At 37.7% G+C, this 18,978-nt stretch overlaps 1 protein-coding gene across 8 annotated transcripts in view; it reads left to right on the top strand.

Moving 5' to 3' along the window:
• LOC135471844 (polypyrimidine tract-binding protein 3-like) overlaps positions 1-18,978 on the top strand; it is a 114,803-nt gene that overhangs the window by 29,325 nt on the left and 66,500 nt on the right. For 4 of the 8 annotated variants that reach the window (XM_064751235.1, XM_064751237.1, XM_064751233.1 and 1 more), the window contains exon 1: positions 17,626-17,981. The exons of 2 other annotated variants lie outside the window; for them this stretch is intronic. In XM_064751235.1, coding sequence (XP_064607305.1) covers positions 17,886-17,981 — 96 coding nt within the window. In that variant the 5' untranslated portion in view covers positions 17,626-17,885. Of the gene's footprint in view, positions 1-6,162; positions 6,448-17,625; positions 17,982-18,978 lie in introns of those variants that run through there. 2 more of the 8 variants (XM_064751241.1, XM_064751240.1) reach the window with 2 other exon arrangements.

Genomic DNA, 18,978 nt, shown 5'->3' with positions numbered 1-18,978 from the left:
GGTGTGTTTACGAAGTTTTCAAGATTAGCCTACATCACTGATTGTCAATTCAAACTTGCTCAGTTGCTGACCCAATTGCCACCTGGGGAGTTGTACAGAAGAGTGATTTACACAGAAACAGTGAATTTAGCCCTAGCAGCCAGTTTTTAGAGATCAGTTTGTTCCTACGGTTTACAATTTTCAAAACTGTACACTTGTGGGTATTATTTACCTACTCCACTACAACATGCCTGTTCTTCGTCAATTTGGTGAAAGTGTCACTGCTGGACACTAAGCCTGCATGGGTTCTTCAGCATGACACTTTCGAATATTTTGTTTAATCCTTGGATTGAGATAGACATCTTAATCCCAGATTAATCCTGCAGTATTCTGCTCGGCTGTTGCTGCCTATGATATTTTTTCACACAAGAATATTGAACACCAAAACATTACTGTCCAAACTGAAATAAGCAACAAAGAAAAAAAAAACAACAACAATCATCATATAATTACTAAATCATGCATAAGCTGTTTCACATACATTTTGCCTCAACTTTTATTCAAGTTCACCAGTGAAATTTGACAGGCCTATCCGGAATTTATCCGGGTGTTGGTTCAAATTATGTATTGTTAAGCATAAATTAACAGAGTGGAATAAATTCCATGATGGCATTTTGTAGTCACAAAGTCGGAAAAGAAAACGTACACTGTGTCTAGTAAGCCCAAAATTCGAATGAAGTGTATTGGTGCAAATGGAAAATTACTACCGGATTACTTTTTCTGTAAGAACCTTTGGAACCTTTTTTCCTTCATGCGTTTGCTATATGGGTGCTTTTCTTACATGGTTTCGTACAAACTACAAATTCTTCACAGTCATATAGTCAAAATCTAACTTGTCCTGTTTTGTAGTCACAGAGTCATAAAAGAAAAGGTACACTGTGCCTGGTAAGCCCAAAATTTGAATAAAGTGTATTGGTGCAAATCGGAAATTAATACCAGATTGCTTTTTCTGTGAGAAGAACCTTTGAAACGAATCTTTTTTTTTCCTTCATGCGTTTGCTATATGGGTGCTTTTCTTACATGGTTTCGTACAAACTACAAATTCTTCACAGTCATATAGTCAAAATCTAACTTGTCCTGTTTTGTAGTCACAAAGTCATAAAAGAAAAGGTACACTGTGTCTGGTAAGCCCAAAATTCAAATGAAGTGTATTGGTGCAAATGGAAAATTACTACCGGATTGCTTTTTCTGTGAGAAAAACCTTTGAAACGAGTCTTTTTTTTTTTCCTTCGTGCGTTTGCTATGTGGAGGCTTTTCTTACACGGTTCCGTACAAACTACAAATTCTCCACAGTCATTTGGTCAAAATCTTACTTGTACTGTTTCATGCTTTTGATTTTTACCGCTTCTGTACATGAAATTCATACACTGTGTTGTAGTTGTTGCAGGGCGTGTCAGCGTCAAAGAGTCAGTTTGGTTTTCTAAATCACTCAGTGGCAGATAATTTTTCACTGGCAAATGACTCCCACAACAAGGAAAACCTTCAAAGGAAGAAACGAAAGATATTTGTCCATCTTTTAACTTGTTATGGGAGATGAAGAATAAGTGAGTTCTAGAAGTCATGATACATTACAAATCTTTCCAGGACTCACTCGTGAATCACTACCTAAAAAAAGACTGCCACTTTGCAATCAAGAACACACATCAGGTGTTTAACTTCAGTTTCATGTATTGTGTTGGTCTTTCAAAAATCTTTAAATCATTTAAACAAAGAATTATATTTTTGTTGTCTTAACAATGTATGTGTGATCAGTCACAGTGCACAGACTCTGCAGGTGACTGTCTACTAGCACTCTCTACAAGACTTTCAGGATTGCGCTAATCTCCTGCCCGGTATTGACTTTTAGCCTGAACTGTACTGTAGTCTAGCGGATGTTTGAAGAACTGGCTCACTATATTAAATATCTGTTCTTTACCAATGAGGTACATCCAATATTCCTGACCCTAGCTTCTGGGACAGATTCCACAGAGCCATATCTGACTTCAGTCAAAAATGTGAATTATGACTTTAAACCTCATTTTTAGGACTTAAAAATGTAATATATATTTTTATTTATTTTGATTTATATATATATATATATATATATATATATATATATATATATATATATATATTACATATGATTAAAAGCTTGACCATCTCATAAACATTGTCTTAAGATAAACATGTCAAAATTTTCACTTCCAGTAACAAAAGCTAATCATTGTGAGCAGGTTTTCAATTTTGGCTCAAGTCAGAAATGGCTTTGTGGAATGAGGCTGAGGCTTTAGGTTTGCTCCTGGCACCTCATAAGATTCAGCCGCAGCCAAACTACCAAGAGCTTGATTTGAACCGTGGACTTCATTGGTCAGGATCCAATTGACACTGCCTACTAGAACAGTGCTTGAACTGAATAAGCTAACGAGGGCCAAGGAACCTTTTGAGGAATTCTTATTTACATATGCCATGACATGTATTGTAGCAATTCTTGAAAAACTTAATAACTGTAAAAAAATAAGTAAGTATCATGTTATTTCATCACATGCTTAAGCATGAAGAATTATGTATTTGTATTTTCTTGACAGGGTAGAGTAACCTTGCAACGTATTTTCTGGTCTACATGTAATTCATATGGCAAGAAAAAAAATATAAATATATATTCTAGCTTAGTGAATAATGAAGATAACGCCTCGGGACTGATATTGTATGGATATATTGTAGGTTGTCTCGGCATGTGGTATTTAGTAACCATGGTAACCCCGCATGATTCACTTTCAGTCGGTTTCATGGCGTAAATAATGCTACATATACATGTATGTAAACCTGCATATGTCATAGAAGTTCCTGTTTCTGGTCCATGCAAAATTGAACAGATTCATATCATTTCGTGGATATAACAACAGTCATATAAGACTGGAGAGAAGGCTTGACAGCTATACTGATACTTTGCCAGTTCGTAAATATACAAGTGGCTATTCTTAAGTAAAGAGCTGTCTTATCGTATTGATAATCTCTCTGCCTGAAATCAAATGGCGTTGTTTGTGAACGATATACATTGTAGATGTTGCCTGATGGTTGCTAAGCAACAGTAAACATCTAAGCGTTCAAACCTTCCTGAATGTTTCATCATCAAATCGAATGCGAACAAAAACCAACACATATCGGTAAAGTCTTAATAATTTATTGCCTTCCTCCAAGGTGGCATAGCTGGACAAATTCTAGTGCCCGCTGGTAAATTGCGGTATGTGTAAGTTGAGCAGACTCTTAGATGATAGTGGCACTGCTGCTGCTAGTGCAGTTGGCTTAAGGTCTGGCATTGTCATAGCCGACATGCTCCAGACTGCTAGCCCAAATCCAGCTGTCTCTCTACACTGGCTATAGCTTTAAGTCCAGAGGTTTGTGAGGCGTCTGTCCTGTGCGCTCCTGTTTACTTAATCCTCACTCACTCACCTGATGGCCAGTTTATTTGATTATGGCATTAAACTTCATCTCGAGGAATAAATAAATGTTTGTGACAAGCCCTCCTGAAGTGCATGATATATAAACTTTTAAATCCTAAACTGGGGACACTTTTGGCCTAGTGGTTAATGTACCAGTGCAGCACAGTGACTCAGGAGCCTCTCACCAATGCAGTCGCTGTGAGTTCATGTCCCGTTTATTCAGTTTTCGCTTCCTCTGGTTGTTCGTCGGAAGGTCTGCCAGCAACCTGCAGATGGTCCTGGATTTCCCCCAAGCTCTACCTGGTTTCCTACCACCAAAGTGCTGGCGACCATTGTATTTGGGAAACAGTCTTGATTATGGTGTGAAATAAATAAATCCTAGATTGAATAAACGATTGCAAAGTTTAGGATTTCTTAATTACTCACTTGCGTAATATTCACTTCTCCCTCATGATAACATCCCTTGTAAACAACAAGCAATTCATTACGACACAGTCACAAATGTGTCGCAAAACAACAAGTTGTTGTAAACCTCTGAAGTTTAACTTCAGTGAAGGAAACCTTGAGATTATGCATCTTTGCACCGACACTGACAGGCTTGGTCATCTTGTTAATATTCAAAGGAAGTCATGATATTTACACTGATTTAACTTGGTTAACAAGATCCTTTATAACAGTGGGGTATTTACAGTATTATTTACTTACATGAATATGTCCTGTGCCACTGTTAGGCTAACGGCTTATGCAAAGCAGTTTATTTACAACATGGTGAGCAGATTTTGTCTCCCTACAGCAACATTTTAGTGAGAGAAAATTTGATTCTGAAGAAAAAAGACAATATAAGGTGTCTTTTACAGTAGAATGTTGTTTTTTGAATACATGTAAATTTGTAAAAAAAAAAAAAAAAAAATCGTTGTACTCAATTGTTTAATGCAAGCAAGTAAAACGTATTTCCAACAGGGTAATGATGCCTTGATTATTACATATTGATAATAACGCCATTTACGTAGACAAACGTTATAATATATAGTGCGATGAAAGCTGATTGTTCTCACTAGTAGATGTAAAACCCAGTCAGAATTTATAGGGTTATTAGTTGCCAGAATACATCTGTGTTTACTATCCTAAATAACAAACAATTACGTTTGGTGATAACACAGCCATGCCAGTCACAAAATCTTTTGTGGGTTTATTAAATATTTGTCCAGTGAGTTTCATAACAGACAGGATGTGGCCACTGTGAGTGTGTTTTTCGGTTTCATTTAATTACACAGCTTCATTTGTATATAACATGAATCATTACCATTGCAGTTACAAGGAAGTTTGTCTAATTTTGAGTCTGCTGTTTGGTAGAAGCTTGTGGAATATGCTACTTAGGTTACAATCCTAAATGAAAAGATCTGGTTCCAACAACAGCTTCAAAGCTATTGATTTTCATATACTTAACTTGTTAAATTATTTGCCAAACTGCTGATGCATTAAAATTTTTTTTGCTTGTCTAATGATAGCATAATTACCTCCAAGGCTCTTGTTTTAAGCCTTACTCCTAATTGTCCATTTTTTGAGAAGAGGCAAAATAAAGAAGCCAGGCGGTATCCAAAATAGCCTTTGCAGTGTAAGTTTTTTTTTCTTCTTTGGTTTTGAGATTTGTTTTTCTTAGACTTACCTTCTGTAAATAAAAAATTTTGTTAAGAAGAAAAAAAGATTTACTTGGAAACGAAATAAGAGGCTTATGAAAACCTGGATGTTTGCTTGTGTCTTTGCGCTCTCAATACAAACTTATATACTTTTCACGAATGCTTGCTTTGTACTGTGAATGTAAGTGATGATAAAATCTTTTGCGAGCTATAATGTTGATTACTTTCTAATATTGAAACACTCGAGCAAGAATGATCCAGTGTCATCTTCCCTCAGGGCAAATTTCATTAAAACCATTGCCCATAGTGATCATCTGCATATTTGAGCTATCTCAGTATGAAAAGCTACCTCTTAAAATGTGAGAAATCCAATGGCTTTTTGTACGTTATTACAAAGATGTCTCTTGTTTTTATGAAAGGATTTATCAGCTAATTCTGCTGTGAATGATTGTCCATTTTATCTTGTCCTCGTTTTTCATCAATGCCTGCTCAGTATCCGGAGTTGAAGGAAACTTGTCAGTTCAACGGAGTGAAGGGACATGTAATCTCTGGAGATCAAAGAAATTCTGTGACGGCCGAATTTCGGTTTTGAGCTGAGACATTTTGAAAATGAAAACTTGTGTGTGAGTGGTTGATGTCAATCAGCTGGGGGAACAACTGACTGTCAGTTTATTACATGCAGTATGATATAACGGATTTGTTTTCATCAGACTTTGCTGTAATATTTTTTGTTTTACAGGATTTGTCAACAGAAAGGTGTTTGGGGATACTGCATGTGTGTTAACAAAATTTTGCCTTTTTTGTTATTGTTTGAAAAACATTGGTTCATCAAACTGAAATTTGAATGTTGAAAAGAGGTAAATGTGTTTTTAATATAACTACATGTAAGTATAAACGCGTAAAATTTAAATGGTAAGAATCATTGTATAGATTCCTATTTTAAATAGGCGGACAATGTTTTATGCCAAAACTGTTATGGCAACTTTTTCTAGAAAAAAAAATTGTATTTTGTTGCTATGTATGGTTAGTTGTGGAGAGCTCTTCTGCATTTATATGTATATAGCAACTTTTTCTATTGAAAATTTAATGCTGTATTTTGTCGTTGCACGTTTTAACTTGTTTTACTTTTAAGCTCTTTTATCTGTAATATATTGTAGAAGAGTTTTGTTGGTATTGGTAGTCATGTTGATGTATATGAACTGAAATGTGTTTTCGTTTTCAGCGGGTGAAGTCAGAGTTGGCTAGCCTGAGTGGCAGAGTGATGGACCAGTGGCAGCGACTGTTGCCCAGCAGGCCTAAGTCAGTGTCCAGAAGCTCTACAGCAGCCCCTTTGTAAAGTTGATAGCGAGAAGGTAAAGAGAGGAGTTCCGTGGTGTTCAAATCTTCTATGTGCTTCTGACCATTTCCATTCCATATCATGAACTCTTGAGTTTTTGAACTTGGTTCAGTCTTCTGCCATTTTTCTCACCTCTGCCTTCTCTTGCCACTCGCCATCATCCTGGCACTTCATTGTTAACTGTTTTAATTTTACGGACGGACCTGTTCACAGTTCGCTTTTACACGTTGGCTCACTGTAAATATTTGGTCGGTTTTATTTGTAAATGTTAAGACAAAGAAAAAAGTAACTAAATAAAAATGTCTCCTATGGATCACCTGCACTTGCAGCTATGTTGGACCTCTAACAAAAGAATTTTATGGTCTCTCATAGAGTGTACCTTTCACTGTGTGTACCAGACCTTGAAATTTAGGTGTAAGAGATCCAACATGGCTGCCAGTGCAATTTATTTATATATCTTTACCTGTACATGCAAATCGTAAATCAATTTATCAATTTAGATCAGATAAGAGGAAAAAAAAAGAAAAAACAGTTAAGCAGATCACATTCATGGCTTTGTGGCTGTTACCTGTTAACTCGTGGAAACCGACCAAATGTTAAAACGCACTGTAAGCGATGCAAGCTTATTGGAACTATGGTCTTGTGTTAGAGTTCACACGTTATGTTCATCTACCCTGTTGATGCTGTGTTATGTACAATGTCCACACTTGTTTTTTCACCTAATCATCCTTCTTGTATACCTGCATGCTGATTGGCCCCTGTCTCTGGACTGCTCACTGGTAAGGTGCCAGGAACGCTCTGACACTTTAGGGCTGGGGCTAGTGAATGCCTTCTTTTCGACTCCTGTCTACATATTTACGGTAAAGGCTCTCATTCAGTGTTCTTTGTTGCCTTGGTGATTGTTCTGAACTGATGTTGTGCCTGCTGATTTTTAGCCTGTAAGTTTTACCTGTTGACATGTATGGTTTGGGTTAAAGCTATTTGAATAATTATAACGAACGCAAGCAGATCAATCAATGCTTGCCAGTGTTGATGTAATCAGCCACTGAACTGATCAGGCAGTTGACACGATGCGTGTCTCAGTTGAGAAATTAAGTGTTTTTTGGTTTAATGAATCATTTTATGGCCTTTGTCTGATTTGAATTACATTTCGTTTTCATGTCTGTATCGTTTCAGTTGCTCATGTTTTACTAGTACTACCAGTCAATTTCACATACTACATGTGCACTGTATACATTCCTGTGAGGATAAAGCCGAAATTTATGGTTTAGTGACAACTGAGGAGAATTTAAAAAGAAATGGATCTCAGTTTTCCCTTGACGTGAGTTGATAACAATTTGTGTTGACGTCTCCAGTCAGATGGACAACATTGTTAAGACAGGGGAATACCTTCAGTGGCTTCTTTCAGCATTTTTAACCTCTAGGCGTTTCCGTATTTTGACATTTTCTGAGAAATTGCTGTCTTATAACTGTATGGGATATGTCTAGGAATTTCTAGTGTTGGATAACCTAGAGGCAGTTCTATATACGGAATATGTGAAGGCAGCATTTGAAATGTTTTCGTGACGCTGTAGTGAATTTCTCACAGCCAGTTGTTTTTTTTTATCACTAATTGAAGTTAAAATTGGAAACATATAACAAATGTAATGTTAAGGAGGACTTGACACAGTGTGAATTTGTTGAACCTTAAACTTCGTATTATTTTGGAAATCTTTAAGCTATTACCATATAGAACAGTTGTATACATGATGATTTGTGGGCTCTTACATTACAAGAACTATAAATATATAATAAAGTTATCACTTGATAATTGATAATTTTATTATATATTTCCACTTAAAATTAAGACTTTTGTAGAACCTTTTTTTTGTTGTCCTTCAAAATTTATGTGTAAATTGTTTTCAGGTTTGTCGTGCCAATTGTAACTTTAGGCTTCTAAAAATCAGCATTGAAGTCATGCTTCAAAGATTTTTAAAGATTTTGGCATCAAAACTTGGTCTGTGGGATGGATGGTACACCTTGATAAGGAAATATAGTGAATCTTAACAAAACAACAAAATGAACAGCATTTTTCAAATTGTGTTTAGGCCACACCAGTTTAATTTTTTGTTTATTGGGCAGAATATATCTTTTTTCAGTGTTAGAGGAGAGTGTAAAAATTTGTTTAATTTACGGAAAATGCCACACTGCTTTTTTCCTGTTGATATGTACATGAACAGAAAGGTTTGAAAAGGGGAAACATCAAAAAAACAAAAGTCATGGTGGAACAAAATAAATAAGTGGATTTTCAGTTTTTCAATTTTTCAGAGGCAGTTCGCCAACGAACACAAAGTAAAATGATGTCAACTTAGTAACAGGAATTGACACTTGATGTTAGTTTCTACATCAAAAGATCAAGGCCATCCTCGAATAATTGGTGGTCCCTAAGTATCTCTTCCATATTGTGCCATAATCCAAATGTCATGGGAAGTGCTTTGTTGCTGTTAATAGTATAGTCACTCAATATGAGTTGTACTCTTATTATGGGAGCTGTTTTAGCTCTTTAGCAATTGAAATGTAGACTATATTTCTTTGCATTAGTAAAGAAGTCAACCTAGGACGCTAACAAAAAAAAAAAGTTAAGAATTCTAAATCTGAAAAAGTATTACAATTGATCAGTGTGACATTACATGTGCATTACTATGCCATGGTTTCTTTGTTAAAGAAAAAGACCTTAAAATTGAAGTAGGCATCACTAAAGGGACTATTTAGAACTATGCATAAATATGTTTTCATTTATTTTTTAGATTTTCAGGAAAAAAGGCGCTCAAACATTTGAATTCTGAGGTGGGCTTTATGGACCATACTATCAGAGGTTAGGAACTGACGTCGCAGGAAGTTTGTCCAACTCTAATCATGACACTGAATGTTGGAATAACTCTTTTTACTTATGAGTAAAAGATTACTGAAATAACATTTACAAAAAGTAATTTCTTCTGGTGATCATCAGGAAAAAAAAGGTGATGTGATGTCAGATTTCCTTAATACTGTCAGTATGGCTTATAAAGCCTACAATAGGTATCCAAATATTTGAATGCCTTTCAACACTCCTTAAAAAAAAATCTTAAAAATTAAATGAAAGTATTTTTACGTATAGTTTTCAGTTGTCTGTATGATGAACCTTACTTCATATTTTAGCTCTCTTTTACTTGAAGCAGGCAAACTCCTTTGCTAACATAGTGCGTCCCCGTTGTAATGTCCTGTCATAACACTGCCTCATTTAGTCAAGGTATGCAAACACTGGTTTGGCCTATTCTTGGCCAGCTCAAGGAATGTGGAGAGTCAAGCTACATGTAATTAAGTACATGTATCAACATTGCCAATTATAAAATGTTAGGTTTGACTTGATTTGACCATCAATCTTAGTTTCTAGCTTATGGTTTGAGTATTGGTATCCCCTTTATGGGGAAGATGCTGACATCTGTCAGACATTATTGTCCACCGTGAGATCTCACGGTCCTTGTTTGTCTGGTAACTACATGTAGCTGAGCTCTGTTTTACACTAGGTTTGCTGCTTTTATCCAAGGTTTCTTTAAATTGTTAATGTCAGAACAAGGCGGCTCTAAAGAACTGAAGGCGATTTCAGGAGTTTCAATTTTGTGAAAAGTTGTGGCAAATTTTTTAATACATACATTTGACTCTGCTCCCGTTCTTTGCATGCATCACGCTACATGTACTTCCAACAGAAGAATGTGACCTCGGACTGACATTGCTCTGTCGTGCCCTTTACTATTGTTGACGTTTCGTGTCCCAGTGCTGATCATATGGAAGTGATTTTTGGTGGCTAACACAGAGCCTGTTAAACTTGGTGCTCCTAATGGTGACAAGGCTTGTGTTTCAGAACCATCTGGTAACTGTCCACACTCAGCTATAGACCAGGCCCTTTTTGCAACCTCTTGAACACTTCTCAAGTTCTTCAAAAACTGTTTCCATCGGAAATCAATGCTTGCTTTTTAGCCAGTACCCGAGTTCAGGGTTTGTAAGAGGCTGTTCACATCACAGACTCTCGTCTCTTCTCCCCCCCCCCCCCATCCCCCAACCCCCTCACCCTTCGCCCCACACACATCTTCAGGAAGCTGTGAAATGGCCGTCAACTATAATGTGTTAAGATGTGTGATGTGTTTATCTTGTTCACATGACTGCAGTAAACAATGATTTTTCTGCTGAGGTACTTAATTAAGCACCATTAGTTCACTGCAAAATATATACTTGGTAGATTGAGGAGGCTGATGTTGAGGTTTGCTGATTAAAAAAGAAAATCCTAAACTGTTACTCTCCACAACTTTTTATCAAGCAAGTGTAGAATACAAACAACTTTAAATTCAGAATTTTATCTACAGGGCTCAAGTTTTCTCACTTTTCTCTGATGCAACTGGGAAGTTTTCTAAAATGTTTGACTGACATACATGTACGAGGAATCTGTGTCATCCCAGTCAGTGTTCAAACTTTTCTTGTGTGGAATAGACCAGTTTGAGAGGCCTTTGTGGCTCAGTTGGTTAGCGTGCTAGTGCAGTGTAAGGACCCAGAAGCCTCTCACCAATGCGGTGGCTGTGAGTTAAAGTCCTGCTCAAGCTGGCTTCGTCTCTGTGTGAATGTCTGTTAGCAATCTGAGAATGGTCATGGGTTTCCCTGTGAGCTCCACGTGGTTTCCTCTCACCATAATGTGGCGGTCGTGGTATAAGTGAAAAATTCTTGAGTGTGGTGTAAAACACCAGTCAGATAAATAAATAGACCAGTTTGCATGATGACTCCATTATTAACTGTTGATTACAAGACAGACGTTTTTTATACAGAGAGGAAGATTTGATTTTGTATTTTTTCCATTGAACCTTTTTGCTGAGAATTAAATTCTAACATGACATTTTGTCAGCTTTATGGGAAAATTATTGATTTCAGTTCTTTATGTATGCAAATTATTCAAACACCAATAGTTTTCTTTGCATAATGATTGCTTCAAACCCAGGAAACATAGAACGAGGAACAAACGTTTTCAGAGAATTTATATCTCATGTAAATTATGCAAAATTTAAGATTCAAGAAACTGGCTTTTGAACTTTTGGAGGGCCGCAATGAATCTGCAGTTTATCAAAATGTGGCAAAATCAGCACAGAAATCATGAAAATAATAACATATGCAAAACTTATGCCTGATCCTTCTTGTTTTTGAATTTGACCAGATATTCCACAAAATAATCCTACACCTAAAGTTTTTAAAATATTTGCCACAGTTACATGCATAAGATCATAAATTGTAGACAGGAAAATTGCATTCATCATTTACAGCCTAACAGAGATAATCACTTATCATATTTATGCACATGTATGTTGACAGTTTAGCCCACATCATATCCCACAGTGCAGTGCTTAATTAAGCAGGAGAATATAATTAGACATACAGGTTTACTCAAAAGTCTGTTTTAGGGTAGTCATTTTATATAATATACATGTACTTATCTCAGTGAACAGGCCTAAAGTATCGTATTTAACGTACATCAGGAAATCAAAACTTGTGTTGGTAGCAATTGACTGAACAATCAGGCCTTCTGGCTGTAGCTTGTTGGGGCATGTTGTTGACGTTGAAGACTTCACCTGTTGTATTGTCAAGCCTGTATATTAAACCATAACAACACTATGTTATGCTAATGGGGTGTGTAATAATGCTAATGTTAGCAGCCATTTACTGAATTGCTTCCGCGATATGCTGGGAAATTTGTTCTGTTGTCCTGGTCAAATTTGCAATTAACATCGTTACTTAATTGCTTGGATGAAAATTTCATATTGATGATGGTACAATTTGTTTGGCAGTTGGGAATATAGTGGGCTGAATGTTAAAATTAAGCTTGCAATATGGGGATTATCCTGCATTGTCAAGTGGTTTATTGTTTAGAGGTACATGGATGATATCCTGACTGTACAGAGTAAATGAAAGGAAAACCAAGGTCTTTCTAAATTTTACAATAGAAATTGTGAATTGAATAAAACAGTACCCATCCAGATTCTACCTCCACCAATGAGGTAGTATATTTGCTAGAGTTTTTTGTGTCTGTCTCACTGTTTCTCTGTAATGGATCGGTAAATAGATATGCACATATTTAAATGAAATTCATCCATTATATTTTAGTGGTGATCTGGAGGTGTATCAGAATCTAGGTATTTTTAGAATGATTTTGCACAGTGGGACACATGCATTTTTTTTTTTTTTTTGTCTGCCATAGTACTTTTCCTTTGTCAGAACTTGTCATGCGCTCGAGGATAGTCTTTGCTGTAGCGGTGGAATTCATACATTTTTAGCCGAGGTGGAGATTTGCATTCTCTGAGTGCGCTTATTTTTTTATTTTTTTTTTTTTTTCAGCTTAAAAATGAAAGGATTTAAGGTTCTGTAAGTCATCTTGTATAGTCTCTAGGTATTAATTAGTGCGTGGCCTTCTCTGCTTGATTTCCTCCTAACTGTGCTTCAGTACAATGGTTTAATCTCTGAATGTTTAAGTACTTCTTTACCATTGGGAGGAAAATAGAAGCTTCCTGGATTGCCATGGATTCATGAGAAGTAGTTAGAAAATACAGAATTTGGGTTGAGCAAAAATGCTTATGTAGCTTTTTTTTTTAAGGGCTACACCTCCATTTGAGGACAAGAAATGTTATTATGTTTTGTGTGCTGTGCCTGTTACACAACGTTATGTTGAGTTGTATAACGTTGACACAGGATCACCTGACATTTGCTGATGAACCTCACCTGAAAGGTGGTGACGAACAGCCCCTGACTTACCTGAGCTGCATTCTGTGTAGATTAGACTCCCAAGCACACCATCCAGTGGCTTTGACGCAGTATGCAAACAGACTTCATACAAAGTTGAACCCATCAGTACATGTACGTAATATTGATTTAAAATCTCAAAGAGGAGTTATATTCCCGACGTTTTCTTTTGTGGAGTCTGGAGGATGTCAAAGAAGATGTTCCGATCAAACGCTGCGTAATTAGGCGTTTTCATGTGAGGGCTTTAGTCAGGTTATTTTACTGCATGGGAGGTGAGAGATAAATAAAAGATGCACATGAGCAAGACGAAAATGTAAAATGAGGCTTGCTGTGTATCGTTTACAGTCATGCATCTGTTTGTAGTCAGATTTCCATTTCCAGAACATCAATGGTTTAGTGGGCTGTTCAGATACATTTATTGTTGGATAAATCATTTACCTGTGTTCTCTTCTTTATAATTTGTTTCCATATTTCTTGTGGTATCCATGGGAAATTCTGAGTATTTCATAGTATCCATGAGAAACCACAATGTTGAGTGGCTTTGGAACACTTCAAGCAGTTTTGTAAGCAATATGTAATTTTTTGCAGGAATTGCCGTGCAGGATACTGTCTTTTAGGGAAAGTTGTTGACAAGGGTTGCATGTGATCCCCATTTTCCATTGTTGAATCATCAGATCTAGATCGAACTTGTTTCCGTGTTTAATTACTCTTATTCCATATCATGATATTGTGTAGTGAAATCTCCAGCTCAAATTACATGCGGCTTTGGTATAGTTATACATGTATTTGAAGAGCTATATCATTTTGATTTGAAAGAGAATCAATACTTGTACTTCCCATGCATGGGCAGTTAACATTATGCGGTATGCTTTATCATGAAGGGCTGTTTGTCACACGAAGTGTTAGGACATATGTTACATTGTGTGTATCCAGTGTGGCCTGACATATTGTCTCTCTCTGGAAATAGCCTTTTGCGCAGTCATGTACAGGAAATGACCTGTAATTTCACATATAAAAGTGCATTTTTTAAGTCGAATACGTAATATTTATTTTTGTTGCTGAAGCTTATATTTTTTATTTATGATATCCCAAACTTCCAAACAAACAAACCTCAGAAACACCTGTCTTAAGATCAATACAACTCTTAGAATCAGGGTAAATGTACATCAAAGTGATGCAAAATTTTAGGCCTTTTAAAGCATGACTGCTAATGGTAAGGCCTTTTTAAAGCTGACCTATTGTTGCTCATCCACACTGAACTGCCCAGTTTGAATTATCTGTGAACAATTGGTCACAGTTGGTTGCTGCTTTTGTTACGTTGAAAACAGCCCAGTTTGTTACACAACCCAAGAAATTTTTTTGGACAGTGTTGCTAAGTAGTCATTGCTTTGAATAGATTCCGAAATACATGAACTGGTTGGTAAACCCGTCAGTCAAGGATCTAGGATCTCTAGTAACTGTTTATGACAATTTAGTAAATAGTTGATAATTTAGTCAGTAGCCCAACATTTAGCCAATAGTTTAATATTGGACGAAAAAAACATGATCATTGTGAAGTCAGAAGCTGCGACTCATGACTCGTGCACATTTCAGAAGCATACCCCAATATGCTATCTCTGACTACAACAACAACAATGTCGTCCACCACAGAGCTGCTCATTACAGAGAAAAAAAATCATTTACCCTGCCCAAAATGAAATTTACCTGAGTGTACAGTTTAATGTTGGGCAATGTGACTCATTCATATTTTGATCTGTACGGTTGGTGTTTGTAAAATAAAAACGCTGAACAAGTCTACAGGAAGCATTTCTCTGCTCATACAACGTGTACTTCATAAATGAAGGTTTTACTCTCCGATAGATTAGGATTAATGGTTGAGGTATTAATGGCTGTATTTGCATTAAAAATCATCAACATTGAAAGATGAATTTTAGTTGACAGTTTATGGCATTGACATGGGGTTGTCATTGAGTGGCCATGCTGTCAGACTTTTGGGCACCAAAACTGATACAAGGTTAATTCTGTTAATAGAGATTCGATTTTTACCTGTTCTGCAAGTTTACCTCTGATTGGGAACCTTTCAGCTGAGGATGTATACTTGGGCTGAAATAGCTTGAAAATCTTGGAAAATTTTGTTAGTATTGAATCTTTAAAGTTTGTCTTTGGGGAAACGAAAGAGAAGTAAGGACAATTATAGTTCTTTAATTTGTGTGACAATGGGGAGCGTTGGTGATGGGTTAGTTGACACTTTTTGTGAAGACTCAACATACATGATTTCTTTTTTTTTCTTTTTTGGAACCGGCCCTGATAGCACAGTTGGTAGAGCGTCCGCATTGGGGGCGGTAGATCCAGGGTCAGTACTGGGTCGAGTCACACCTAAGACTTCAAAAGAGAAAGTAACTTCCTTGCTTGGTGTTCAGCATGAAGGGGATAGTGCAACAACTGGTTGACCCGTATCAGTATAATGGCTTGGGCGGGGTGTCTTACTTGCCTTCAGTAAGGTGTCTCAGTGAAGCAGCACTAGATAAAAGGACGGTGGAAATCTGTCTTGCAACAAGGAGCCACACTGCATGTACTCTAAGGATTCCTTCGTCGTTTTTCTTTCTGCATAAAGATATGTAGTCTGTCTGATATAATGGGAAATGAAAAGCTGCATGCAAACTTTTTTGAAATTGTCTTTTCAGTTTAGTGTAGATCAGTTACAGTGAAATTATACGTATTTTTTTTTTTCGTTTTTGAAGAGAAACCCTATTATGACTGAGTACCAGTTGGTGACACTATTGTCAGTCATGAAATGAATAATCTGTGTTGAATGATAGGATTTAAAAATTTGGACCGACAGACAGTGTGACTGGTCCATGGGTTTGCCACCATGGGTTTGCCAGAAATGTGAAGAAAGGGGCGCCCAAAATCCCATTCTTAGGCCATTTTGTTATAGCAGAGCGTCCAGATTTCATTTTGTCCTATCTCAGACATGTGAAAAGTGGTGAAAATAGGGTGTCCAGATAGCACCGGTTTTCTGTTTCACTAAGTGGTCGGGTGGACAGGTAGATGGATAACACTATGGACTGGTCGCAACTGAAGTATGGCATCTGTGGATAATATAGTAAGTGCCGAAGAGGATTATGATGTGGATGGTAGGCTAGACTAGCAGTCATGCTGCACCTGCCCAAGGTGACTTCGATCCGTGTTGAGTCTGCTGTGAAGATAAAGCTGGTGTTCATCTAAGTGACATTGAGTTAAATCAACTCCTGACATGTTAGATTGATTGTTTGTCCACATCTACATACGCATCCACATTTACATGTTATATTGTATATCGCTCTGCTATTGTTGCGCTGCAACACAACAGGTTTTTGTGGTACTTGCATACAACAGGTGCTTGAAGGTCTGAAAGCTGCCCTTCAGTTCATCAGACAATACCATGCATGTTGATGTCAACCAGAGATTGGCCGTGTACATGTATAGATTTTTCGTCCCTTGTTTTTTTGTTGTTTTTTTTTTCAAATATTCCCACCCCGATCCAGAGCATTCTGATTTCTATGGCCACTACGAGCTCTGTAAAAACACTTAGTGCTATTGCATTTGGGTTTTCTGCTAATTGATCGGTATTGTGTATACATCGGCATAGGCAGACAGTGGTAGTGCTGGTTTTAGCTGCCCTGGGCCGGAATCAATGGGCTCGTATGCGTGTGTCAACATGCGCGCGTACAAACTGGTGCTGCAGATCATCCTGCATGGCCCATCCCTTTATGCTGCAGTATTAAACATTCATGGTAATGGCCTTCCCCCTCTGTCCCTGGGGCTCTGCCAAAGTTGTCGGATAGATAAGAACAAAGTAACACTTTCCCCGCTCACCCCACCCTCTCTAGTGTGTATGTATGTACACCTTTTAAATTATTGGTAAGTTGATGACGTGGTCTTGTGTGCTGACAAGTGTGTCACATTACCTGTGCTGCTACAGTAAGGCAGTCAATCTAATCTACCTTGAATTTCAGGTGTAAGAGTATATAGAGTTGACCAAGTCCCAGCAAGGCAGCCTAACTTCAAAGGTATGTGACGGAGGCATTCGTCTCTGGTTACCCTGCTGTGGTGGCTGTCAGCTGAGGCCTGGCCCTGTAGTAGAGAAGCCTGTCCCTGTCCCACAGACCTCACCCCTCCCCCATTCACTTTTGAGAGCTGCTCAGCAAGGTGTGGTCTGGACAGACTGGCCCTCCACTTTAGCCCATGTGGGGACAAAAAGCTGTGTTGGCTGCTGAGTGTTACCCCCCTGCTGGCAGTGTGTGAGTGTAAGAGGATCCCACAGTCAAGCTTATAGGTGACATTCCTGACCAAGTCACCCTATCAGAGAGAACTGTCTGGCCCAGGACAGGTACTTTTCTCTCCCAGCCGCTCGTCTGCCTCGCCGCAACTTCGACTGATAATTTTGAAAGCCCTGTTGGTTTAGAGAAATTATCTGCATCAATTATCCCTTGTCATATATGCGATTTGGACAGATTAATTGGTGCCAAGGGGGGTGACAGTGCTGGATGGAACAGCCCATCAGTAAATAGAGCCAGGCTGGTTGAAGGGTTAGCCAGTTCAGTTCAAATAGAAATTAGAATAACACTAACCGGCTAAGTAAAAAGCTGATGTTTTGAGTTAGCCAGGGCCATATACAGTATGTATGTGTGCTGGTATTCCTACCCTTCCAATCCAGCTCTACCAGAAGTTCTGCCGATCAACCCAGTGGATACCCTCGTACCAGTCTGTAGAAAGGTGGGCTATTTTCTCTTTTTCTCGTATTTACCCCTTTCTGCTTTATTTTATTTTTTTTTGGTCATAAAACACTTTTTCTGTCACACCTGTTTTGTGCCTGCCCTATATATACAGTATGTAATTGATTATCTCTTCGACATGGCCTGTGTTTACTTACACTTTCATATTGTGACGGTGAATGATAGAGTGGTTCATGGTTGAAAGTTTTCCATAGGCTCAGTTCGATGACAACTTGCCACAACCAACCTACATGTACAGGAAGTGAAAGGAGAACTCTTAATCCTCCAGGCAGCTTTACTCTGCGTGCTATCTTGCAAACCAACCAGCATGAAAAATAATGAAATATTGAATAGTAGGGGATTATTCGAGCTTTCACTTCTACATGCTTCCTCCCCCATTCCCTCCTGTTTTCTCACCCGTCCTGCCAAAAAGGCTCAAGGGAATTGGCTTGGGAGATGAGACTGGGTTAAGAAAAGGTGATAATGATTTCTGTAAGGCTTGTACCTGGAGAAAGACTGAACTGAGTGACTGGACAGACTTGGAAGGATTTATTTGCCAGATTCCAGAATAGTGGAGGAGAGAAAAGGTCAGCTGGGCCGTCTATGCAGTGATCACCTGGTCCCTAACCATTCACACACCTGACTGAAATGCCATATGTGATGTGTGTGTGTGAATATGGATGCAGACAGACAGCATCTTGTAATGCTTTTAAACGGCTATTCCCTTAATATAAAAAAAAAAAAAAAAAAAATGCCAGGCAGTTAAGTTGTGTATTAAGGCTACTATAATAGCTAGACGTGCTGGAGAACATTAGTTGTAGCGAACAGCGTACGATAGACTTTTGCATTGTAAAATAGTCATGGGGTAACCATAGACTTCTGGTATATAGGTTTACAACAGCTTCATGAACAAAGAGGAGTAGAGCGATGTTAGCTATTACTTTTTATGGTAGGGTGTGTGTCTATAATACCATTTAGTAGCCATCCTCAAGGTTACA

Source organism: Liolophura sinensis, chromosome 7, assembly GCF_032854445.1.
Source record: "Liolophura sinensis isolate JHLJ2023 chromosome 7, CUHK_Ljap_v2, whole genome shotgun sequence".
Classification (NCBI taxonomy): Eukaryota; Metazoa; Mollusca; class Polyplacophora; order Chitonida; family Chitonidae; genus Liolophura; species Liolophura sinensis.
This window is presented reverse-complemented; position numbering and strand designations above follow the sequence as displayed.